The following is a 27,834-nucleotide window of genomic DNA, read 5'->3' on the forward strand; positions in this document are numbered from 1 at the left end:
GTATCAACGAATAATAGAAATAAAAACTGTATTTTCTGTACTCTTCAATGGAAGATGTAATAGTGAAAATTGCTACTTGTGGTTAATCTTAATCAGCAGAAGCGAAGACTACTCTTTAAGGTAATTTTCATAATAAAGATTAACAGAATGGGTTTATATTTCTTCCTCAATACTAAAGGACGTAATCGTTCAAATTATTTTTTCTTTATTACGTGAAAAATTTGGTAATAATATGTTCTTCGTAATGACACTATTATAAGCATTTATGTTTTAATGTGGGTACATATCTTTCTCTTTACTTACGCATCGACATATATATTGACCACAATGTTTCCAGTTGTCTCTATAAAGCTATCGAGGATGGACCCGATAGAACGGTTTTTCTGTTATACGCCCACTTATAAAAGAGAAATTAAGAAGGGTGGGATCTACTATTATATTAAAGTGAGAACCAAAATAGTAATATGCATTATTTCAAGATTGATTTTTGACAAAGTATTGAGCTCTTGAGTTTGATGTACTTGCAACAAACGAAAAAAAAGATGAAAAGAACAATACATGGCTGTACATTAGAAAAATTGCACGATCTTTTTTGATTGTATCAAAGAAGACCAACTGTTTAAACACGCAATATTTTATCAAACGTATTAAGAAAATATTTATAACTTTAAAATTAAATGATTTATCTGTTTATTTCTTTTGTTATAAATAAGATCTTCGTAATATGTGTATATATTAATACAATATTGGAATCATTTCGTCCAGTCCTTGCATATACAGCATGTTTCACTGTTAGTTTATTTTATGTGCCTGAACACGATGCAGAAAGTATTTCTTGTGGAATACTATACTTATAGAGCAGAAACATGGGTGCTACGCAAGAGTAATGAAAATATGCTTTCGAAAAATGGTCTCGAGAAGAACTTAACACTAGACTTGGTTCAGAAGGAAAATCAGAGAGTGTGGGAAATAGTAGAGAAAAGTACAATATTAGATATAATAATTAAAAGTATGAAGATAAAAATATATCGGGACATTATTTGAGATGGAATTATATCCTGAGAGAGGTGATACAAGGTACAGTGGAAGAAAACAGGAGAGAGAAGGAAACTATGGTTGAAGGATCGACATTTAAAAAAAATGCTACATCAGGACGAAGATGTACGCCGAGAACTGTGATGCATGGAAACTTCTCAGTTTCCCGCAAGGAATCTATGATGACATAATGGCAGAATACCTATTATAATAATAATGATAAATGTGACAATATGTTGATTATTTAGTATTATTCGTATACAGCCCGCCATATAGTCAATACCACTTCTGATGCGTTCACCATACCATTATTAATACCATATTCATCAAAATCTAGAACATCCTTTAGATTCTGTGTCGACATAAAGATATTTACAAAACACAGGCGTGTCATAGATAGGATATTATCAATATCATCCTTTCAGTTTCTCCACAGGTGGGTAGAAAGGAACCACATTTTACAAAATTGGAAGTAAGATGCCGCACTAGAATGAAGAACAATAGTTCTAATATTTTAACATTGGGAAATTTGGAGTACAGTAGCAACCAAAAATAGCTTATAATGTAAGAAACAAATCAGTAACTTCATAAGTTTTACTGAATTTCTGTTAAAAGAAAAGGTATATACTCTCTTGTTTTAAGAGGTGTATATATTCTTTTGTTGTTTTGTTTATAATCTATCTGATATGTAGGTCATACGTTGTGAACTAAAATTATTTTTACTTTGTTCCAATTTTTAAGTTTCTCTATGATAAAAGTACATATTTTTGTCTTTGTTGTTGTAAACTCGGTTTCAGGTCCACGTAGCAAATAATCGTGATTGGTGACTTATATAAAATATAGGATCTGTCACCTTAATATTGAACAGAGACGTTAAACCACGAAACAAATCTGTGTGTAGAAGCTTAAGTGTTGAACTGATGGATGTACTAGCGATGAATTAAGAATCTGATTCACAGAAAATAAATGAGACAGATCCCGTGACAGTACAGAATAATGTTTGAATATGCTTAATATAAATATTAATAAAATCTAATTAGTCCTATTTAATGTCTACTTTGAAATGTAGTCGAAATTGTGCGGACAGGAAACCATGCAAAAATTTACTTGTTCAATATGTATTTCGTCAAGTGTTTAAAACAGTTAATTGAATTTACTTCCACTGTGTAACATATGTGAATATTTGGTGTCTTTTCAATCCCAATCAATAGATCGGAAATCGAAAGTAAATTTAAAATCCTGTGGAAACGAGCCCTTACGGGTCAGAGTAGAACAAAGAGAACTTGAAGAGGTCGATAATTTCAAGTATCTGAGAAGTATTTTGACGAAAGAGGCTTACTGCATCAAAGAGATCAGGTCAAGAATTACCATAGCCAAAGAAACAATCAGCAAAAAAATTACTCTTAACTGGCAGGCTTAATTTGGTCAAGTGTTATATATGGAATATTGGACTGTATGGTTTAGAGACTTGGGCATTACGGAGATTATAGAGGAAATATTTAGGGAGCATCGAAGCATGGAGTTGCACGGAGCTGGAGAAGATAAAACTAACAGAAAGAGTAAAAACGAAGGTTTTAAAACGGATATAAGAGAAGAGGAAGCTTTTAGGAAGCATCCTTCGTAGGAAAATAATTGGATTGGACACATCTTGCGAGAAAATTGTCTTTTCGTACTAACATAGTAGGAAAGGTGGAAGGAAAGCGAGGAATAGGAAGAAGAACACAACTTATTGATAATTTGAAGAATACAAGAAAATATTCGGAGCTGAAGGTCGCTCAAGATCGATAAACATGAAAGAAACATTTCCAAGCCTAAACTTTAAACTCAGTCCCCGAGCCTGCCAAAATGTAGATATAATAATAATAATAATAATAATAATAATAATAATAATAATAATAATAATAATAATAATAATAATAGATTTAACGTATTATTTCGAACTTCAATAATAAATAAATTAAAGGTATTTATATGTGGAAGACACAAATATTTTTAATTTTTCTTTATGGACAAAGACATATAATCAAACGTTGGTTAATTCTGATAAGTTTAAAGTGATTCTTTATGTATTTATTACTTTTACTGTATGATTTTGTGTCTGTGGCTTAAAGCAAATTATAAACTTTCCATTTGTGAGAGCTGCAGTCGTCTGCGGCAAAGAGATGCTAGTATATGTTTCTTTCTCTTATGTAATTTTTATAATCTTTTCATAAAATTATTGTTTAATATTTAATGAAGCATACAAACTACCCATTTCTTCCCTCACTTTAACTTAATTATTCTTTCTTCGAGATCGATTTTCAACTGTGGCTGTTTAGCGAGCGTAAAGGTATCTTTTAAACACCAAGGATTTTTAAATCCTCTGGGCAAAATTTTAAGATTGGCTAATACGTGTGTATTTGGAAAGATACCTGCATTGAACGTTGCCCTGGAGATTATGCGACCATTAGTAAAAGCACTTAAAACTGTCAAAGCGAACAAAATAAATTGGGTTTCAGTAAAAGGGTCCTAGTGGTTACTTGTCGTCTAACAGATACATTTCGCTTTAAAAAATAATCTACGCTCAAATAAAATATTAGATACAACGAAATCCAAAACAACAAAGAATATACTTTCAGCACCTAAACATTTTATATTTCAATTTCCAGACCTTATCTCTCTTTTGTCTCAGTAATCTAAGTATAACCTTCGTTTCATGCCTCCTGTCTTGGCTTCAAGCCGTAATTTAAATAACATTACTCAGTACTTCTCTTCTGAGTCTTCCCAAATTTCAACTGACAGTGTCATTGGTAACAGTTAACTTTTCAAACCAAAAATCCTTATTTTCACTAACTTTTACCGTACTCTTTAGCTGTTATAAAAATTTCTTTAAAGGTCGATCGAAAAATATTAAAGTAAAAAAGCTAGAATTGTAAATTAATATAGTAACGATTAGTATTTAGTTACATTAGTAACATTTTAATTTCAACCAGAAAATGCGTAAATAACTATATTCCTAATTAAGCTATTTAATAGCTATATACTCATTTTGAGGAATTTAAACTAGCTGCTCTCTTACAGTACTGTGAGTGACATAAAGGCAATGTTTGCCGGTCTTTGAGGGGAAACATGCTTCTCTTTCTATCCTCATATTCTGCTCTTGATTTAGTTTTGGGTGTTGTTCTGTGGTTTTCCCGAAGCTGTCACGTAGCATAACCTCGTTTCTACCAGAGGCAGAGGCAGAGGGAGAGAGAGAGAGAGAGAGAGAGAGAGAGAGAGAGAGAGAAACAGAAGGGAGAAAAACTCTTCTGTATGGTTCTGGCAGTTTCGTAGTTCGTGCAGTAGAGGGAGTGACAGTTGCGATGCTCAATTGTTTATAATTTCTTGTCCCTTACGTGTGCCAGAAGGTTTGGACAGATCAAAATCTGAAATATTTTTGTTGCGTCTCTAGCGACAATAATTTAGAAAAATCTTAATTAAACGTGTGTGTTTATACATATAGTATTGTTTTGTAAATAATATGTAAGAAATAGTATTAAATAAAATACTTGATAACTTCATCGAATGTCCCAAAGATTAATTACTATATACTATATATTCAAAGATCATCATTCTACAGTGATTTTAACTAAGATACAACATTAATGACAAGTATCGCTACGTTTTCATTGCTTACATTATGGACATAGATAATTACCTTGATTACAAAGTGTGAGATGTGACAGTTTCTTTTCCTTGAGGTAGTTATAGAAACGAATTTATACTTGGGACCATCTCCTGGGGATATCTAGCTTTTTTTTCTTATTTGAAGATACGTACTGGGGAAATAATTTCCATATTCAACTGCTTGGAAGACTTACGTAATATCTAGTTTTCCTTTTTATACTTGAGTTCGATTTAAAATATGTAAATAACACAGATTCAGTTTAATGTGCCAGGTTGTGTTATCTAGGTTAATGGTTCCTTTTTTTTTTTTTTTTTTTACGGATGACACTTCAATGAACGCATACGACATTGTGACAGATTTGTTTCATTTTGTAGCGTAAGTCTAAAAGTTTCTATAAAAAGTGATTCCCTGTGTTGTACTGAGCATTGTTTTTTGCCGCTGGAAGCATTGACTAGTATAGTTTGTCTCAAACTGATTTTAATTTAATTATAAATGTTTAATGATTTTTTAAAAATTTTAAAATTTCGCTACACACTCAATGAGAAAGTGCGACATACAAGTTGGGAACCATTGCTCTAGATTACGGAAGAATAATATTACATGAATGAATGATGAAGGAATTGGCAAAAGAAGACAATTAGAGAACGGAGAAACCAAAAGCATGGACATTACATACGTTATCGTGCACAAATTTATGTGGTCTTAAGAAACAAAGTATAATTTAAGTCGAAAATCATATACCAGTTACCTCTATACACAAGTTTCGTATTCTAAATTAAGATTATATATGATAGTATGAACAAAATAATTGAATTTTTTTCTCTTGTGAAAAATAGAAAACTAAAAACTTAACTGTAATTTCTTTCTATTGTGGAACATAGAAAATTCTGTTAGATAATTTAATATTCTTACAGTAGTACAGAGATTCAGTATTATTAATATATTATTCCTTAAAAAAAAAACGAAGTAAATTTGATTCCATGTATCTTATACTGGCATTAAACTGCGTGTAACTTTGCTTGCTGACAAAAGTCATGCATCTATTACCAGAAAGATATCATTTGAAGTCTTTGTTCTTCCTGTAACAAAGTTTGTGTCGAACATAATAAAACTAATATGGCCTGGAACTGTTTTACAAAAATATTGTAAATACTGTATTTGTTGTAACCCATATACTCTATAGTTGGGCTACTGCTTGATGAATAAATAAATAAATATATTAAATATTGCATAAGTTGTTGTTTAATTATGTGTATACACACGTATTTGAATGTTGCTCGAGAAGCATATGAGACGAAAATGATAATTGGTCAATAAAATTATGTACTTTTTCACTCTCAATTTCTTTAGTTAAAACATGACATTGAGGGTTAAAAATTCAAGTACAAGACGACTACCCGCTAGTACTTGATAGCCTATGTCGAATCGGTGTGCCGCACATGACCAGTTTATATGTTTAAAAAATATAGGAAGTAGCGAATAATAGAAATCTGTAAAGAAAAATATGTTTTGCGATATTTGAAATTGAGTAGTTCATTTTAGAAATGTCATATTTCAACAAGAATTCTTTTAAATCCGTACATATTTATCGTCATTAGATAATATTCTTCATTATTTTAAAACTATGAAAAACAATAAAATTATTGATTTTATTTTTATCTTTAAATATATAGGAGGTATGTAAGGCTCTTCAGCTGTCTCTACTACATTACTTTTCTTTAATAACACAAAAACAAAGATATGCAATTTGTGAACTAGGCTATAGGGTCTACACTACAGTGAAGGACAAGTACTTCAAAAGCTTGCCTCCCAATCCAGAAATATCCAGACGTATATTATGACGTCACTTAAATATCATATTTCAGACCCGAAAATTTCATAGCTATATAAATGTCTTGAAAATATGTATTAGTTTATTTGGAATCAATTTCTAGATACTAAACTTTCTACTTTCTAAAGAAATTATAATGATTATTGCTATTGGGTTAGTAATAATAACCCTTCAGAAAACTGAGGTTATCCCATACCAAGTATTTTTCTCAAATCACTAATGTTCTATTAATTTTGTTTAAGATTTCTACATTAAACCATTTCACTGCAAAACGAAAACGAATCTTCTTTATTGTTTACGAATTTTGTCTTCACTATGTAGACCCATCTTAAACATTTTGTCTAAATTTGTGTCAAGTAATGTTAAAAGAAAGGCCACACTCATATAGATTTCCTATTATAGATTTTCTATTCTTTTTTGTTATTCCCTTGTTTCATATACGAGAAGCTTGAGACCTCGGTCCTTTCTCTTTAGGATAATCTTACTTTGCAATTTTAATAAAATATACCAGTTCATTAGGACAAGTCGATAAGTGAAAAGTATTAAGTAGTTCAATTAAGGACTTACATATGTTGCATGATAATTAAAAAACAAACAAATCATTGGTTTGCATATTACATTATTAATGCTGTACATCATATAGCTTACACATTAAAATAATATTATATTAAATAAATTACAATAATTAAATATTATTTTAAAACATTAAAATTAAGTGGCTTAATTGAGGACTTATATACGTTCCATTATAATTAAACAGTAATTAAATCAATAGTTTGCTTATTATATTATATACACGTTATTACATTATATTATATGCATTACAATTGCATTATATACATAGATGAATCTATGCTTTTATTTATCCTTGTGAAGGATTAGGGACTTAACAGGTTAATGTTATTTATACTCTGTATAAAAGCAAATAATTTTCCTTGTTTGATTATATGTGTGTTTAATAACGTGTTGTTTTCTGTTTTCTAATTGCAGTAAAACCCCAAGACCCCCGAATAGAGTACAATACGTCGCTGGTTGAAGCGGGGCACAATGTGACAGCAAAGGAAGGTGACCGCGCGGCAGTGAAGTGTGTGAGTCGGTATGGTAATCCACCAGCGCGGTTGAAATGGTTTATAGGTGAGTCAGTAAAGGTAAATATATGAGAACATAAGCATGGATGATTGTAACGCTTGTTTCAAGAACTGAAGGATATTCCCGCACCAGATAGGATTTAAAGATTATTTCTTTTTAACTCCTGTGTCGTGTTACAATAGCTCTATTAGAGGGCTAATTGAAATGAGCGAAGTATGCCACTCATTTCAATTGATTTTTAAATGCTCTTGTTTGCAATATTTGAGGTTGAACTTCGGTTTACTTTTAAATATAATAACGTCACACTCAATGTCATCACCAAGATAAACAATATCAATGCAAAGGATCGGAATGTTCTTTTACGCAGCGTCGAAAATGCGTTCGAGTAGTTCATCATGGGCATACACATGTAGGTTTACATACCACTCTTAACCTAGCCACAATGAAATATATGGAACCTTCCCTGCTAGTCAAGGGGCTAGAGCGCGCGGCTTTGCAGCACGTGGTATTAGGTTCAATTCCCGGTGGGAGATCATTAAACGCACTATAATGATTTGAATTTCACCGTAAGCTGTAGATCCATATTCTCATATAATCTCGCTGCAATAAACAAACAAAAGTATTCAAGTGTTTAGTCGGGGGATTGTCAAGACCAGTCAATGGATAGAAAATGTGCAATCCAGTGCCTTAGATAATGTTTCAACACAATTCTTCAAATACCTGATACAATGGTTCGATGCCAGATCCTAATTGGAAATACATATCCATACGAGTAGCTAAGGGAAGGGGAAATTTTCGATTAGCTCAATCAAAGTTTGTTGCAGAAAGTGTAGATAATCATTTCTGGTCATGCTTGCTGCCAAAATAACAGGACTTAGTAGCACACTGTCGATCCTACCACATCATATTTTTTAAATATATAGAAATGCATTTGAGATATTGTTTCTATTATATCGTGTTGGTTTGCTCTCTGACACTTGTTACAACTGTTATCTTTGCTATTTCTGGTGAAAATGACTATGTCAGTAAGTAATGTATGGCAGCACATTACAGTGGACATTTAATCATTGGCAAAGTTCCAGGTGTATAACACTGTCACCGGGAGGTATATTTTGGACACATACACTGGAGATCTAATAAATACAATTGTTTCTCAGTTATTGTTCGTCGTACACATGTTTCTGCCACACTATGAAGACGACGTATATTCGTGCTCGTTAATCGAACTATTTTATGAATGCGTACTCGTTCCTTTCCATATTCCGGAGTACCTCGTTTAAATGTAACGTGATCACTAAGAAGCGTACCACATAAACACAAAGAATTGAAAGTAGTTATTAACGTTTTATGATTTGGAATTCGCCTGCTGTTTAAGCTTCAACGACACACTAAACAGCAGAAAAGGCATTCCCATCGAAAAAGATGTAAATGTACACTATATCAGCCAATTCGACACACACACACATTCATAGAGCACAGTTTATAGAATGTTTATTTTCTTTAAATTCAGTCATAGTGTTATCAGATCTAAGTAGGAATTACTATCCACCAGAACCAAAGATACTACTGCTGCAATTTGCAAAGTAGTTAGGAACATGTAATATTTTCTTGCAATAGAGATATGCTGATTAATTTAATGGAAACACTTTAAAAAATAAAACTTAACATTAATATTACACTGAACAACTTTTCTCCCTCAAAACAATTCGGATATGACATGGGGTGAAATAATAGAAGTCGGAAATGTCAGTAAGTGAAATATTGCATCATTCTGTATGCAGAGCATCAATCATTTCCGAGAGAGAGGATTGAGATGAAACCGAACCGCCCGCAGATGTTTACTGATGCTCTGGTCCGGGGATTGGATGGACCAGCGGAAGTGTTCAGCTTCATTTTCATGTTCATCATACTACTCCGCAAAAACATTTGAACGGTCACATTGTCATGCTGTTATATGGCGTCATTGACAGGAAGTAACTTGGTGAGCATTGAATGCACATGGTCCCCTAAAACGGCAGCATGAGAATGGAAAGTGGCGTGATCGGCAAGTGTCAGCATTATTAATTTGCCCTTGTCGGAAATCAGAGATCGCCAATTTTATACTATCACCGTTCACTGCACACCGCTGTTCTGTTGGTCCTCACGTAGTATGGAGTTTGCCCTAGTACACCACCACCAAGAATCTGTCGCTATTGTTGCCGCCTGGTCATTACCATTCCAGACATCTGACGTGTTTCTAGCTCCAGGTGTTCCCATTAAATTGATACGTTCCTGCATGTGTTATCGATATACTGTTATTATTAAGTTTAATTAATGATATTGCTTTTAGGAATTCTAATATTAATGTTGAAGTTATTCGTATTATTTTTATTGATAATTCTAGTGATAGTAATAATTCTTATGCTTTACAATTCTATACGTACCATGTTGACTAATAAATACTAGCGTACAATTTTTCATGAGGATATATATATATGATACTACTGCTGCAATTTGCAATATATATATATATATATATATATATATATATATATATATATATATATATATATATATATAATATACATTTTGAAAAATAGTGCACAGTCTTACAATATTTTCTTGAGAGATTGTAAGAGAAATGCACTTCTTCGGATTTAAATTCAAATATCAAGTTATACCAAAAAGCAAGCAGTGACATATCATTTTGGAAGGTAATGGAATGCTATTGTGAAGAAATTTCTCTAAAGAGTTTTCAATCGTCAGCAAACAGGAGAATACGCGGTATTTTGTAGCAACGCGGTAGTTTGAAGATAATCGGAAAGAGGGAAAGTAAGGATCCGGGAACAATTCCTGAGGAACAACATTTTTTTAGTGAGAGGAGGGTAGACGTATCTCCATAAATGACTGCACATTGTTGTCTTTCAGAAAGAAGCTGACAATGAACTTCAGTAATGAGCCTCATAGCATGAGAAAGTAGAATCCTGGTAGAAAGTATGTAACTAACACTAGAGGCTTCACAAACAGCTAATCCAGGGACGTAACCATGGGGGTGGGTGATCAGACTCTAAAACTTCTGCCTCCCTCCAAATAGGATTCATTTTAAATATGTTTCATATTTATAGTAAATGAAGACTGATTATAATAGAATATGTAAGAAAATAATTACCAAACAACGTCAATACTCTAAAATCATTAGCGATACTATGACTTGTTGAGTGAGCAATCCTCCCTATCTTCTCTCATCAATTTTAACCATGATATATACGACTAAATTTCTAATCTCAACGAAAAAAACACATTATGTTTTACAAAAATTGAAATATTTTTATGAAACTTTTAGGAAAACATTTTATTTTTGATCGAGGGAGGAATTAACTCCTTCATTAGTAACCAATTTCGGTTTCATCAGTAAAGAAAATTGGGAATCCTCAGCAAAAAATTTACATAATATTTTACAAAAATCGATTGATTTTATATTACGAAAGCTATTGCGGAACATCTAGTGTATTGAGAGAAATAGACATAAAGTGATTCCTTATCTTTGGCCGACTTCAACTCCAAACGTTGGGAATCGCGTGAGACTATTATTAAACATAATATGTCAAATTAGAATAACTATACATACATAATCTTGAAATATATTTTTCATACAGGGCAAGGGTTGTCGATTATTTGAAATCCAAAAAAAACAAGATGGTTGTGAGGACTAGAAAAAAAAAGAGTTATAATGCATCACGATCTACATTTTTCCGAAAGTCATTGTGAAATATATATATATATATAATTTTTAATCGGAGGGGATATTTACCCTATCAGGGGTATATTCACCTCTCATCTCTGACTGCTTTTAACCCCAAGCACTGAAGAGTGTGGGAAAATTTCAAAGTAATTGTTTATAATATTCTATAAAAATCGATTTTTAAGAAAGTTGTCGTGGAACTTTAAAAAAAAATCCGGAGGAGCGAGGAATGATTCAGTGATCTTAGGTCCATCCAAAGATTCTTTGATTCGGAAGCCTGAAAGAAAAACATTCGCCATATTGTAACAAAAGAAACGCTAGCCAAAGCTTCAACACATACTATATTTAAACTATAATGTATAAGATTTTCGGATATCTAACATATCCTTCATCAGACACTCTCTGATATCCGAAGTCTGATGAAGGATATGTTAGATATGCGAAACTGTTATACGTTATAATTTAAATATAGTATGAGTTGAAGCTTTGGTCAGCGTTTCTTTTGTTACAATATCCAATCCAAAGCCATGGATAGTGTTGTTATTCGCCATGTAATTAAACTATTCTTAAAAATTAAATTATATTTGGAACACATTTCTAAAATTGAAGAGAGGATAGTTAATATATTTCTTTTCGAAAATTGTAACCCGAGCTCTAAAAACTGTGCACTATATTTTGTCGAACTTGAATAATCTTCAGGCAGATTATCCTACAAAACTATTTGTATGCATAAATTTTAACTTGCAACTTAGGGTTGATTTTGCCCCCCCCCCTGATCCCCCTTTTCTTCATGAATTACAACCCCAAACAATATAGTCATGTCCAAGTATTTGATTAATTCGTACATACCGAGTATCATTGAAATCGGATAAGTTATACGAGGGTTATCGTAGAACAGGCAGAAAAAACAGATAAACATATTAATGCCGATCGAGTTAAATGGTAAAAGCTTGTTTATGCTTGCTTCAATTAAAGTAGCTGAAATCAAATATCCACTTTGTTACCCTCATTTCTCTAACTAAATGTATACAATTGCGGATTAATTATGTTATACTATCTCATATCAGTGTGTGTGCTTGATCTTATTTTTTGTTCTAGTTTTTAATTTTTTTAACCGTTTACATCAATACTAGCTGTAAGAACCTGTCGTTGCCCGATTTCAATTCAAATCTTGGATAAAAAGAGAGCACGAACAATGTTCTTAAATAATGTCCCCACGAACAAACATTTTATTGTCTGGGTATTTATCCTCTGTTATGTAAGCCCGAAGAACAAAGAGATAATGTTGGATGCTTACCGAAACAACCGGGAACAGGCTGCATAACTTCTGACTCCTACGAATCTGCCTTAGAGCCTAAAATATAAAAGAAAACAGCTTCGTAGTCGATTAGATGTTGTAAAGATTTTTCTGTCCACAAAATTTCATGACGTTATTGGACTCTATTATATCCAAAGACCTGATGACAGATAGATAGACAGATCCGCACATTATTTTATTTTAAATATAAATGAGAAGTCAAATAATGGACTTCCGTAAACACTTTCTGTCCTTATGGATAGCTTGTTGATATGCGTATCCTACAATTTGTTATTGTAACTTCAAGCATTGTCAAGACTATTCAATAAGAAAGCGTACTGAAAGAGTTGTTATAATAATAATGTGTATGTTTATAATTAGTATGATGAGTTTTTAGTGCTTTCATATTCTGAAAGTAGGCTTTCTTACTTTTAATATGTAAAATTCTCAGCGTTCTGAAAATATCACGCCCCGCTAGAACAATTTTCTGACTACACCCTCTAGCTGGTCGGGCAGGAAACCGGTAATGTTTGTTTGAGGTTTGGTTCCTCGGTTTTTGCAGATCATTTCAAAATTTGCAATGGTCATTGTTTAGAGCACGGCTGTGATCAGGTTCCCTCACTCCAGATCCAATACGTACTTTATAGGACTTCAGTTTGAAAATTCAGTAGGTCAAGATAGAAAGCATTCCAAGTACAGCACACTGATTTTCCTATATGTATGGGGATGTGGGGTACCCTGCTGGAAAATGGATAACAGAAAATGTACAGCTAAAGTAAGATAACAGGATTGATCAAGAATGCACAACACACTAGTCGTACTCCTCTGATTATGGCTTCTCGTAGCGAGTGTGAATCTAAGGCTGGATTTTCTCATATCACTTTCATGTCTACCATTATAATATGCATGGGTATCAGTTTGCCAAAATAGAAACAACTTTAAATGCCAATTAAAGATATTCTAATCGGACAGATTTTACGAGTAATCTTACGAGAGAAACAAGGGAACGTTGACTTACCTTCATCACTAAATTATTCAGTTGGTTGATTGAATTGTTATTTTTTTTTCACCACTAAGTTCAAATAAGACGAGAAGTACTGCTTAAATTGGATTTCAAACCATTTCTAGGGTTTGCATCCGATGCAATTAACCCTATGGAAATCGACCCCGATACCAGACGAACAGAAAATTTCTACGTTGACCGTTCGCCGGAAATGAGCATTCCATTATTTAGTGATCGTACTTTCACATGGGGTTACGGTGGCTCTGCTTACACTGATAATTCCCTGTCCCGTCAGTTAGGCAGCCAAACCATTTTTTCTGTCCAGATAGTCGTCGATGCACCGCAGAGGCAAGTCGTGCTCGAAGTCACTTGATTGCATAACAGGCGCTCGCTGGCGTCGTTCTAATATTGCAGACACAGACCGTGGTCTTGCAAAGCAATTTTAAGACGCAATTACATTCCTCATGTTATCCAATTATCCTGTAACTACTAGTAGCATGCCTGCCACAGACACTACGATCCGTCTGTCTTCGAAAGTGCGTGGTGTGGTGGGACCATTAAACTAAAATCAGGATAATCTCCACATTGTGTGGTGGATTTTTTTCGAATTGGGTGTTATTTATGGGATATTTTTAATGCATCTCTAATATTTCGTATCAACTACTAAAAGTGTAACTCGGGATATGCCAATGTTGTGCATGGCACAGTAAATGTAAAAATCCACACTTTGATTACCTAGTACTTAGGGGGAAATGATGTCAGCACCACATTCCGGTCGTTCAATCATTTGACACACTATTCGCGAATTTCTAGAAAGGAATAATAATAATTGTTCCCGATTGATAGGCAAACTCTTTAACGAGTACACCTACACAGCTTTTATTAGTATGAAATAATGTTCCTTGTGTGTTAGACGTCTCTCTAAAATTGATATTTCTCCTAGAAACTTCAGGTAAATATAAATGAAATATAACTTATTAAAATATCGAAACATAGGTAAGTCTCATAGTGATGAATTATGCAGTTACTTTTTTTGCCTTGCGATATTAGAATTATCTGCGTGCTATTTGAATGTTGAAGAATGGTGTTTGTTGAATTATGTTCAAGACAATTAATATACTCAATATAATTAACCGGATGCTTTTTTTCTGTTATCCTAAAATTACTTCTTTTTAAGCATTCGTTGTAATATTGAATGTAAACTAAGCGAACAATTAATACATTTATAACATAAAATGTTTACAGTTTATGATTATCTAAAATTATCAAAAATGCATTTTGAGCATTACTATCGTACACCAACGTAGATAAATAAAAATTTGCCACCAGATTGGAAGAGAATCGTACTTTGGTTTCCCACTTCACTTTCGGATTGTTTGAATCTCAATTACCGACAACGTAGTTAAGTTTTCGTGGTCGCTTTTGTATAAGAGCTTGAAGCTACAATATACATGTTTTCTGGGAATCATTTTGAAGAGGAAATCAACTGTTGCATGAAAATTGTGAATGAGAATTTGTTTGCTTTAAATGAGCAGCAAACACAAAGTTTAACTGATTGGGTTGTTACACAGGCAGTATATGTGAAGCGACAGAAAAAATGAAATTAAAAAAATGGTGGTGTAAGCTACATAATGTTTTACCCACACTGCTAATGTGTGAAAATGTGTTTTTGAAATTTATACGTGTTCCATGTTTAAGCATGAAAATTCTCATTTAAAATATCCACAGAATATTGAATTGTCTCTGAAAAATAATTGCCAAAAGCTTTTTGCTTGGTTCAGAATAGAAAGAGAAAGAGAGAAAAGAGTTTTGGGAAAGGTATGAGTAAACATATTTTACTTTAATTCTAGACAACGCTTCAAATATGCAATGAAAATGAAACTAACTTTAAATTAACCTTGTAACTTGACGTTGTTGAATCCCTGCGCCTAGTTCGCTTTTAGCCCATTGAATTATATGGGGATTTTTTCTGTTTTCTATCAAATGAATTGGAATTTTAATGGTTTGCTTATCTCAGTTTTTTCTTCAGCCTATTTAAATGTCCCGTCATTCCTGAAAATTAAATTTTCTGGTGTACGATTTCAATATTTATTAATTTCATTTCATTTAAGTAAAATTACATATGTGTATAATACAAATTGGTTTTCAAAAGTTAAGGATATTTAACTAGACCTAAAGGAAAAAGAAACAGTAAAATCACGTAATTAAAAATCCGTTAATTTCAAAGAAAACAAAAAATATAAATCAATTGGATAAAAAATGAAGGCATTTGTTCTCAACAGCGTTAAGAACTGTGTTAATCGCTTTTCCAAATCACTGTTTTGAGTACTCAAATGACAGAAAACTATAATATTGCATAGAAACTTCTTAGCTTGCTCGACAGGTGATTTTCTTACGATTGTAATCTAAAAAAAAGCAGTGCAAAATCTTCGGCGTTATTGGGATATACTTCTAAATATTATATTACGTCTGTTCATGTAATCAGTAGAAATTTTAAATTATTTGCTAGAAAGCCGAACAAGCATTGAAACGGATAATATTTCCGTGATTTATGAAAGTATGTGCTGTCTTTTTATATTTGTTGTGGTTATCCACGCCACTGAAGATATGAAAAAGAAGTCCACACGTGTACATGATTCTTCTTCTATTTCCGTCGATTTTAGGTAAACTTTCTCAGCTAAAATATCTAAATTATATAGTAAAATGAAAAGTTTCTCGGCAGGAAAAGGTCAGTCTGTCACATTTTTCAGTCAAGGTTTCTAAACATGCTGGTCTATCTATCTGATCTATTACCAGAGCTCACGCAAAGGAATCTGTGATAAGTAACTGCGGCATATCATGTGAATCCGTGATTTCTTTCGTTTATGGCTTTGCTCAGTTATACAGATGGCTAATATAGAAACATTTTAATGTATGTTATCAAATAAAAGGACAAATAGTTATTTCTGCTAGGCATATATAGAAAATGTTCATAATTATCTTTGCTAAACATATATAGAAAATCTTAAACTTTATTGATACGTGAGATTAAGGGAATGTATTATATTGATGCAATATCCGTTTTGAGGTCTGGTTAGAAACTCACCCCAGCAACACATACTGAGATGGACTTGATCACGTGTATAATGTTCAAACTCTGTAAACGTCCACCAAATAGGGTGGGGCACCCAGACAGTCGTAGAACCGCACTTTGTTAGTCAGGGTCGTATGAAAATGCACCATGAAGAATACATTATGGTGAGTGAATTTTCGTTACGAATTCAAACTGGGATATTCTGCACAATAAACCACAAAAACATTAACAGTCCGTTTGGGTCATGAATGGCATCATTCACCGTTGATTTACCAAATTTCGTGCCGGTGACAAACATGGCAAAATCAGCCCCGTTCACATCGACCAACATCAAGTTAGGATAAGCTCGTCAGGAGCACCATGAAGACGGATAATCGATAAGTGTCTGTGCCGTCATCGATAAGGGTCCATACACCATACCATTGTCGTACGTCGGCTCCATGGAATAGGTAAGATGGAAGAGTGAACTCAACGGTGCCACATGAGCTGACACCGGCTAACAAAAATCGCTGTCTGGTAGTGTGTAGTTTCCTGAGTGTAAAAAATAATCGAAAAAGATTTCTGCATCGGTTTGTCACTTCAGATAAAAAATTGATTTTTTATGACAATCATAAATGGTCAGCATAATGGCTGAATGTGATCAATGTCCAGGATAATTTCCTAAATCATCTTTACAGCCACAAAATGTGCTGTTGCTAGTATTGTGGTGTATATTAGTAGTGATCTATTGTGTCTTTCTCAGTTGAGGTGAAAAAGTCAATGCAGATCGTTACAAAACTCCGTGAAATGCACCGGAAACTTGTCCTGAGCATCCAGCAATTATCAACAGGCAGATGTTCTCACGTTGGACGAGAATGACTACTCACTTGTTGCACAATGAGCGATTCACTCTCCATGCGTTACAATATGAAATCCTTTCTCGATATATTTCCCACTAACTACCTTCTTTCCGGCATCTCGAACTTGATATACGTATTTCATTTTGATTTGGGGAGTCAGATCGCCTCAGAAAGGAAGGTGCATTTTTGTCTATTGAGGTACTCAGTCTGTCCCGCTGTGAGGTCTTCATAAGCGGAAAAGACTTATTCACACAGGAACTTATTAGGTTTCACAAAAGTAGCCTGGATTATAGGGTGAATTATTTAGCTTACAATCTGTCTGCCATTGATCCTAGTAAAAAAAACTGCATAGGAAGTGATCATCATCGAGATCGGACCATAGTTCAGTGGTTGCGTCTTAAATTCCCTGATGATTCATAGATTTATCTACAAACCGATTACTGACTTGTACTCATCTGGAGATAACTAAAGACATCATTCCCTAAACTTCAAAGACATGGATAACTATGGTATTAATACTTTTCTGCAATCGAGATAATCATGATCATCTTTAACGTTGGTTCTCTAACCACTTGGATATACAGAAGTGAGTTCGTAAAACAGTACATGACGCAGTTTTCGAATGCTGTCGATTCTGGATTCGTTTTGTTGAATGATGATTCTTCTTCACATAAAACCTCTTTAGTCCAGAAATGATGCTACTTGGACAGAATGACTAGGTTTCCCGACTTGAATATATGAGAGTTATCTCAAGCAAATATCACAATGTTATCCTTATCTCAGAGACTTACAGAAACTAATAGTGGTTCTCCGCCAATAATGGGTTAAATAAGTCTAATTAATAACTTAATTTTGAATTTTGAATAAGTACAGTAGTTCATTTCGAGATTTATATAGTATTTTATGAACATCATATTTCTTAGATGTACCTATAAGTTCAACTTTCACACAATATTACTAATAGGTATATCAAATAATTTAGTTGAAACTTCTTCATACATAAATTTCAGTTGTCTTAGTTTGTTGGTTTCCACATAATTACTTGTCTCAACTTCTGTATCATTGTGATAAAAGTATACTCAACTGGTCGTCCAGCGGTCGTCAACTGACGGGTTCCTGCATTTTCATTAACATTTACTTTCTTCATCAAATATCTTTATTTGCCCTCATTGGTTCTTACACAAGGACATAAACTATTTTGTATTTAGATAGTAATCTACAAATTGTTTTTTGTGTTGTTGAACTTTATTGCAAATAATATTTTAATCTTCAAATAGTTTCACATATTGTTTTGGACCTTGAGAAACGAATTTTCAGGCAAATGTTGCTTTGGCACATTTTTCAAAACAATATTTCCTCACTAACCTAACGTTCACAAACCAACAATTTACACTTTACCACATTTTCTTGGTTATGTTCTTGTTGCGTATCCGAATCTGGCATTGTCTTATGTTGGTTATATACACATTTTGCTGCTGTTTTTGTCCTTTGGACATATCTAACTCCTATGCAACTTTGAGAATGAAGGTTCTTCGTAATAACTTGGACCACGTGGATAATTTCAAAATCATGTGCGCATATACCATTTTAGTGTCAAGTATGTAATAGAACTTAGTGTAACCCGCTCTTACAGCAGAAAAATCTAGTGTTTTTGAAATTTAAAAAGGTTAGTCCAGAAAGAAAGAAAAACGTTGCAAGCTTGTCAGTTACGATTTTATTAAGACATTTCTTTCATTTTTAATTGTTGTGTGTAAAAGAACATTTAAAAGTCCTTGCATTGGGGTGGCTCCGTTACAACATACAGCCTTCTGATACTAGCTCCAACAGTGGATTTTCTGGTCATTTGATCAACACCAGATTTCGTGTTGTGAAAAATAATTCTCTCTTGTTTCTTCCGGAAACTTTCATCAGTTTTCAGATAATTGTAAGTAATAGTGAGGATAAGGACGTTCTTTGATATCTTTCCTTAATATGAAGTAAGGTGTAATCACTGGTTTTGGAGATTCGAATTGTGTGGTGGTGATCACTAATATTTCTGAGTGAGAAGGATTTTCTTGTATGTGCTTCTTAATAGTTCCATCAATGCTACTTTTTAGATTCTTCAGGTTATCAGCAAGTTTTGCTGACGAATGAAACTCATTCGTCGTAAGGTAATGCTTTTTCTAGAAGTTTTATAATCTTCATAACTACATGCTCCAGGAAAATAAACACACTGCTGAACAAGACTGCACTTATTTAATATAAAAACACATTTCTTTGATATCTTTCCTTAATATGAAGTAAAGATATGTGTTTTTATATTAAATAAAAATAAAATGTGTTTTAATTTATGGATATAATATAAAGATATAAAATGTGTTTTTATATTAAATAAGTGCAGTCTTGTTCAGCAGTGTGTTTATTTTTCTGATTTTTCTGATTTTATTCGCAAGACGTTGACAATGAGTGTGTACATGCTCCATTACTTGCTTTCTTGCTGGGATTGCATCAATTTTACATAAGTACGGAATTGCATTCAGTACTTATCTGGCTGCTGCATCGGCTAGTAAAGGTAAATAACCCTCAAATGACGGTTATTTACCTTTAAAGATGAGTTCTTTAATAGGACAAAAGTACAAAAGTACCATTAACAGAAAGGTAAGGGAACAAATATTAAAAATCATAAAGAAAACAAAGAGAGCAAATTTATATATTTTAAATTTTCTTACCTTCAAATGACGTGTACCGGACATGCTAGTGTTAATATATTACGCATTCCATGTAGAAAAATACAGAGAATGCATGCGCATTTGAGTAGGCAACTATTACTCTAATTTCAGGGTTTTATCTTACATAATGTAACGTTCGACCTATTACTTTCACTATGTAATTATTAGAGCTCCTTCGTGGCTAAGTGGTCAGCGTACGCGCCTTTGGTGTGGGAGACTCAGGTTTGATTCCCGGCTGGAGCTCATGTGGTTCGGATACCACGTTAATCAGTAGGTCCCATCTCATATACCCTTGCTGCTGAAAGAGACGTTAAACTCAAAAGCAACTCAACTTTGTAATTATTACTTTTTAGCCAAAAATTCAGTATTTGTCCTTATTATAATGCAACTTAAATTGTAAAATCTAAACTTGAACTTCTGCTTTCAGATGACGATGAGATAGTTGTTGGAAGCAACCAAACAAACACCTCGGAATTAGATAGACCGAAGACATGGGTAGCAACGTCTGTGCTGGAACTTTCATTCAGTAAGGATAAACACGGAAAGCATTTAAAGTGCGTCGCTTTTCATGACTCCTACGCGCAGAAGGTGCGAGTAGTGGAAGTCCGTCTGGATGTGCAATGTAAGTACCAAAATAATATTAAATTATGACACACAATACAAAAATTGTCATTGTAAATTTAGAAGAATTTGATTCTAATTTTCTGAACAAATTATTTTCGTCTTTTATGTGATTTTCCTTTAAAATTCAATCGCAACAATGATATACACCCTACATATTGGATGAAACTCATGTTATCTTTACCAATCCTGGCGTGGTGGTAGACCTCGATAGGCTTAGTAAATATAGTATATTACAATAGTCTTCCATTCCTTTCGTTTTGGGGCTTTAATAAGTGTCTCATTTCCCCCCATGGCTATTATTCATACATATTGCATAGATATTTGTCAAATAGATAATTTTATTTATTTACAAATTTAATATAAAGTCGGCACAATTTAGTCTTTTTCAAAGATAAGTAGTCAAATATCAACAATGAAAATAGTGTGAGGTATAAAATGTTAACAAATCATTATGCTGATAAATACATCAAATTAAACAAGAGTTTCTGATTATGGGGTAATTTAGTTTCGTATTGTAGTAGACCACTTTCTTATTACCATTAAAAAAAGATAAGCATCCAAATTAAACAAAAATGAAAATTAGTAAATATGTTGGGTTGTAAAAGCAAAACCAATAGTGAAATACTCCAAATACACAAACAAACCCTTTTTATTATTACACAATTGTTTAGAAAGGAAAATAATAATAGAATTTCGACTTATAAGTCATTATCTGGGTCCGATAGTTGCATTTGATCGTCATTTTTAGTGTTGTCACGATGCTCTTTCTCGACTCCACATTTGCACAATTCTGTGCGTACGTTTGGCTGTATCAAAAACCGATGTCTCGTTAATTGTATCAATTGCAATGCCGTACTCAATATCTTAAATATACAGAATTGTGCAAATGTAGAGTCGAGAAAGAGCATCGTGACAACACTAAAAATGACGATCAAATGCAACTATCGGACCCAGATAATGACTTATAAGTCGAAATTCTATTATTATTTTCCTTTCTAAACAATTGTGTAATAATAAAAAGGGTTTGTTTGTGTATTTGGAGTATTTCACTATTGGTTTTGCTTTTACAACCCAACATATTTACTAATTTTCATTTTTGTTTAATTTGGAAGCTTATCTTCTTTTAATGGTAATAAGGAAGTGGTCTACTACAATACGAAACTAAATTACCCCATAATCAGAAACTCTTGTTTAATTTGATGTATTTATCAGCATAATGATTTGTTAACATTTTATACCTCACACTATTTTCGTTGTTGATATTTGACTACTTATCTTTCAAAAAGACTAAATTGTGCCGAATTTATATTAAATTTGTAAATAAGTAAAATTATCTATTTGACAAATATCTATGCAATATGTATAAATAATAGTCATGGGGAAAAATGAGACACTTATTAAAGCCCAATTGCTAGTTTAGTCGATATGCTTATTGAAGTCCGAAAACGTGACTCAGTTTTACCTCAGTTTTGATAGTTTTCTTAATTTTTGAAGTACTGAAACTATTTATTTGGCAAATATATATTCAAAAGGCACATACAGCAGCCAGAAGGAATAAAATGAGCCATCTCCCATGAAGATCGCTTGAGAACTTTAGCCTGTATAGTGCGAAAAATAGATCGATGTCGGCGTTAGTGGTCATCTTAGAAGTATGACGTCATACTCCTGTTCGGCCACACTTTGAGACAAAACACCCGGTAGTACTCGTTTGTATAGCCCATAACCTCTCCATAGTCACCAATCATATAATTGCTTCATTCAAATCCCATTGACTTCGCTATATTTACAATTGCCCCTGCACTGTATAATACTATTGTCATGACTGACAGCTTTCGTGCTCTACGGTCTTAAGCTAACAACTATCTTTTGTAGTAATTACCCGAATAACATTCTACCGTTGTAGTTTGCTTCTGTTATTCTCTCATTTTCCTTTCGTCATACTTTCTTACCACTTTATAGTATTTGGGTTGCCTTTGGGACAAGAGTTCAGGCTCTTTCGTCTCAAAAGAGTCGTGAAAGCGACGTTTTGTCTGTGAAAATGTATCCGCTTCTGTTGGAAGAATTTGTCTCATCTCATATCTATTTTGTCATGAAAATTCCGTATGGTATAGTGATGAATCCTATACTATGGTTCACCTCTGGTGCTTGGGGTCCCGGGTTCGATCCCAGCCCCCGCCAAGTGAACTTTGTGGTGGACAAACACCGTGTGCGTGGGTTTTCTCGGGGTTCTCCCGTTTCCTCCCACTTTCTTCATTCCATCATTTCATTCATTACTCATCATCACTGTCTCCTTTAGCCTAACCGGCATAACCGTGGGACGTAAAACTCAAAGATTTCGTTTCATTTTTCCTATACTATGGTTTAATTCCTTTATTGTATATATAAAAAATGTTTTCAATAAATTGATTAGTACTCTGATTGTAAATAAATTAGTCTCAACAATGGGATATTACGAATGCCTTAGGTCTCTCTCTGTTGCTGTGTGGATGTATTTACGTTCGCGTTATAAAGGGAGAAGTTGAGGAAAAACATTGTGTTGATTGGAAAGGAAAGAGGGGTGAACAGTGGGTAAAATGAACGACATTTTGTTTTTTGTTGTCTTTTTCTGTTTTGGTGTGAAGGCGAACATCAGTTGTGTGAATTCAACAAAACTAAACCAATTATTATTGTCTTTTGTGATAAATGAAACTCTGGAGACCATTAAATACAATCATTCATGGTATGCATTGCCACCTACAAGATGGATATTGAAAGAGACTCTCTCCCCTTTTTCTCTTTGGACGTCAATTGTTGAATATGTCCATTGTTGTTCGGGACTGGCCTACTTCCGGAAGATAAAATGTGTCTCCGCTTCTTCTTCTTAACACCCCTACTTTCGCTCACTCGTCCACCACCCTACTCCCTGAGAGGCACATGGTAATGTGTCTTTGTCCTTTTCCATTGTGGAGTTGCTTTTGTGGGTAAATGCAAGTGTCAAATCTTAGTGAGCAATGGTGAGAGGAAAATGGAGCTACACATAGCGAAATGGGGGAAAGGAGGGAGGAGGATACAAACAGGGAATTTGTATTATCTGACAACAGAGCTATTGTCTACAACACTGGAGGGTATTTTAGATTTATGTCATCAAGGAAATATTTGTTGTCAGGTGAGAAGATAAACAGTCATGCAGATGATTGTAAGTATATTTACGACTTCTTTATTTGTTTCTACAACTTGCTTATTATTTGTAGTTTTTGGATGTGTTCTATAAAGTGAGTAATAATAATAAAGTAATTGTGCATACAGCTCGTATTGCATATATTGTCTAAATACATTACTTATAACTATTGTCAATCTATACCTATTACCTATAGTAAAATATCACCTATTATTTATCATCATCATCATAGGTATTCTGCCATTATTGGCAGGTTACTTGCTACAATTGAGAAGCTTCCATGCTTCATGGTTCTCAGCTAACCTCTTAAATCGACTGCAATTGTGTAGTGGAAATGGAAAAGGCTGAAAGTGCCAAAAAATAAAAAATCGATTTTTTGCATGGAATGTGTTGTAAACGACATCGCCAATAACCTAGAGAAGGTCCAAAGTGCCAGAAAAATTCCTACTAGTTTCTAGAGCACTCGCAAGGAGCAGCACCTTAAAGGATAAAGTACAGTTTTAGGAAGTTTTTATTGAATACTGGAAATTTTACTTTGTGGCACTTTCAGCCTTTTCCATTTCCATTACACAATTAATGTTTGATCCGAAATTAGAATCTTTATTCTTCTGACTTCAAAAGTAAAGTTCACTAGCTAACCACAATATGGAACTTGCCCCCTGCCTGCTTTAGGGGTTAAAGTGCGTGCTTTTCATACTCAAAGTTCCACATTTTCGCTGGAAAAGCGTCGAACACATTGCACCTACAGCGGGTCAGTTCCCACTTTAAACTGTTGCTTTTGTCTTGAACAGACTTGCTGCTGACGAAGAACGTAGTACAAATTAAATAATCAAACAAAGTTAATTGCAGCTATTTTGCCATGTTATTTTTGAAAATGAAAAAAAATCCTAGTATTATTGCAAATTGAAAGAAGCGGTTAAAAGCGCAAATGAATAACGTTTTAGTAATCAATAAAATAATGATAAAATGATTAGAAACAGGCGTACCTTGCTAGAACATATGAGCACTAGTCATCTATATTAAAATTCACATATCCAGCATCGATGGTGGGAATCCATGCTTTGGTGATAGTTACTGTCTTACTGACTCATTTAGACTCTCACGTTTTATTGAGATCAGTTAACTCGGATTGCTTTGGCTCCTTTTATTTTTCTATCGTTAACTGATATTGCTTCAGAAGAGACTACAAGGAAATATCTCTATATCACATGTGCACGAGATTTAATCCCTCATAGCAGACGAGCTTATTTATAATACCTGTTCATAAAACCAACTCAACTCACGCTCACCTTTTTTCAAACTAGCTAGCTCATAATAAAATTCACAAAAAATGAGTAGCTCATATGAGCGCGCTCATTTACAACCCTGTGCACCTCTAGTGTACATTCATTGATGAACTGTTGTACATTGTAAATGGAATTATGTTGTGGTAGTTAAGCTTATGATTTAGAGCTTACCGGTTAGAGAAACACATACCGGTATCTAATCATTTTAAATGTGAAAACCAAGTACATAATTCCATGTCTTTAACCTTAACAGATTCCGAGATATGGACATCTTATTTAGGTCTCCATATTATCCGAGATTTTCGTTATCTGTGGTACCTTTCTTCCCGATTACCTCGGATGACCAGGAGTGTACTATATTTGCATTCCAAGACTGAATTACAGCAAACTGAGGACGTGTTGCATAAATTCCTCCAAAACCATTTTAAATACAGACATAAAAATTTATCAATATGATTAAATACCTCTTAAATTGGCTATTGCAGCTTCTAAACCTTATGTTTTCTTTTTCTCAATTTAGTCCAATGTACGTCATTTAATTGCAAAAGAATGTTTGTTAATATTTGCCTATAAGTTTTTATCTTTTCACTGAAAGAGAATCATTATTGCTAAAATAGTTGTTCGTTCCTTTCTTTGATTTAGTGGAAAGGATACATACGCAAGGCATTTATTTCGTAAGTAACTTAATTTTTTTCAAACAATCATACGAATAAATCATTAAAAAATATCATTTTCTAACTTTTGTTTCCATTCTACTATAATTTCCATGAATGCCATTACTCAGTGTTCCTACTATCTACTGTGCTCCATTTTTACTGTCCATAGCACTATTTTTCTATTCTTCGTGTTATTATTACTTTTGTTCTTCATGGTATCATTTTCCTTCTCATTGTGCAATTGTTCATTTTTGTAAAAAGTGTATTCCCTAAAAATCATTTTCCACGTAAAAAGAACTTTATACAGTCATTTTTCTCCTTCCTAGACTTTGAAAACTAAGTAAAATAAAGGAGAAAATTGCATTTTAAACTATAAGATTTTCTTTATCATGGTTGACTATTCAAACAAGACAGGGTAATTCTTCAGTCATTTTTATATATAAAAAAGTGTCAAATTTAAACTCTTTTGTCATTCGTATGCATATACGAAGAAAAGTGGGATCATACGATATATATATATATATATAATGTGTGTGTGTGTGTGTGACCATATATCTGGAGTTCGAACAATGCGAGCCTTTCAAACATGTGCGTCTGGCAGGTACCAGGACGCTGTATCATCCATTTCAGCCAAGATGCGATTGATGGAACTCGGGTAAGAACAGACGAGGCTAGAATATCTGAGGGGATTTCATACCCACACCCATCGCATTGCTATCACTGAAGCAAATAAATTATATATATGAGTTCGAGTGTATGTGGGAGATAGAAAGAAAGAGAGTGAATGAAGAATCAGCTAGGTCCCTTCTATGAAGAGTTTTCTTTTTTCCATCCTCCACTGCTAGAGATGAGTTTTCCACGATAGGAGCATTAGTCTGTTGCAGAAGAGGAAGATAATTCACTAGCGTGCTAGCCCAAAGGAAAGAAAAATATAGCTTCGCATCAGCGTACGATCTCGTAGTCATTGCGCTCACACGTATGTGTGTGAATACTTTTAGTTTAAATTATTGTGTGTTAGAAACTGGGAGATAGAGGTGGAAAGAGAAAGGAGAGAAGAATAAATATAAACAGCCAAGAGGTATGCGCTACAGTAGCTCTTTCTTTGGTTCCTCGTTAATATGTTAAGTTTATTTTTTTTCTTACGAGTTTCATACATATATATAACCCAATTAGGAGTGTTTGGAATATTTATCCGTGAATATCAAACGTAGTCTCATTTTATTGACCTTTTTCTGAAAAGCAATGTATGATAATAATTCTGTCTTGAATTTTCGTAGTTATTCACTAAAAAGTGAAAACTATTCTACCTTTCTAAAGTTCTCATCAATCTTCGTTTTAGGATTTGTTCAAAGTTTCACCCATTTGTAACGTATGGTTATAGCAACCAGAAAAAATGAAATCTTTAAGATTTACGTCTCACCGTTATGCCGGCTAGGCTAAAGGAGACAGTGATGATGAGAAATGAATGAAATGGTGGAATGAAGAAAGTGGAAGGAAACGGGAGAACTCCGAGAAACCCACGCACACGGTGTTTGTCCACCACAAAGCTCACTTGACGAGAACCGTGATTGAACCAAGGATCCTTTACCACTGAGCCACCGTGGCCCCATTGTAGCAACCAGTATTGATTATTTAGATGAAATAGTAATTTATGAAAGTTTAGTTTCACAGTGTGAAATTACGGTAGACTTCCAAATTATGCGAATTCAATACTCGTACTTGAAATACTGTAGTACATGTGTAACAGCTAGTTGCAACAGAGTAAGAAGATCAAAGATAGAATATATTCTTAAGACGCTGTATCGATTGCAAGAAACATCTGTTGCTTTGTATTACCGTTTCTGTTCAATAGCGATAAATGCTGAAACC

At 33.6% G+C, this 27,834-nt stretch overlaps 1 protein-coding gene across 1 annotated transcript in view; it reads left to right on the top strand.

The window, feature by feature from the left end:
* LOC145661145 (irregular chiasm C-roughest protein) overlaps window positions 1–27,834 on the top strand; it is a 944,967-nt gene that overhangs the window by 505,165 nt on the left and 411,968 nt on the right. Inside the window, exons 4-5 of the mRNA XM_081726593.1 lie at window positions 7,503–7,646; window positions 20,670–20,864. Of these exons, the coding sequence (XP_081582719.1) occupies window positions 7,503–7,646; window positions 20,670–20,864 (339 nt within the window). The remainder of the gene's footprint in view (window positions 1–7,502; window positions 7,647–20,669; window positions 20,865–27,834) is intronic.

This window comes from Thermobia domestica, chromosome 9, assembly GCF_964235325.1.
Source record: "Thermobia domestica chromosome 9, izTheDome1.hap1.1, whole genome shotgun sequence".
Taxonomy (NCBI): Eukaryota; Metazoa; Arthropoda; class Insecta; order Zygentoma; family Lepismatidae; genus Thermobia; species Thermobia domestica.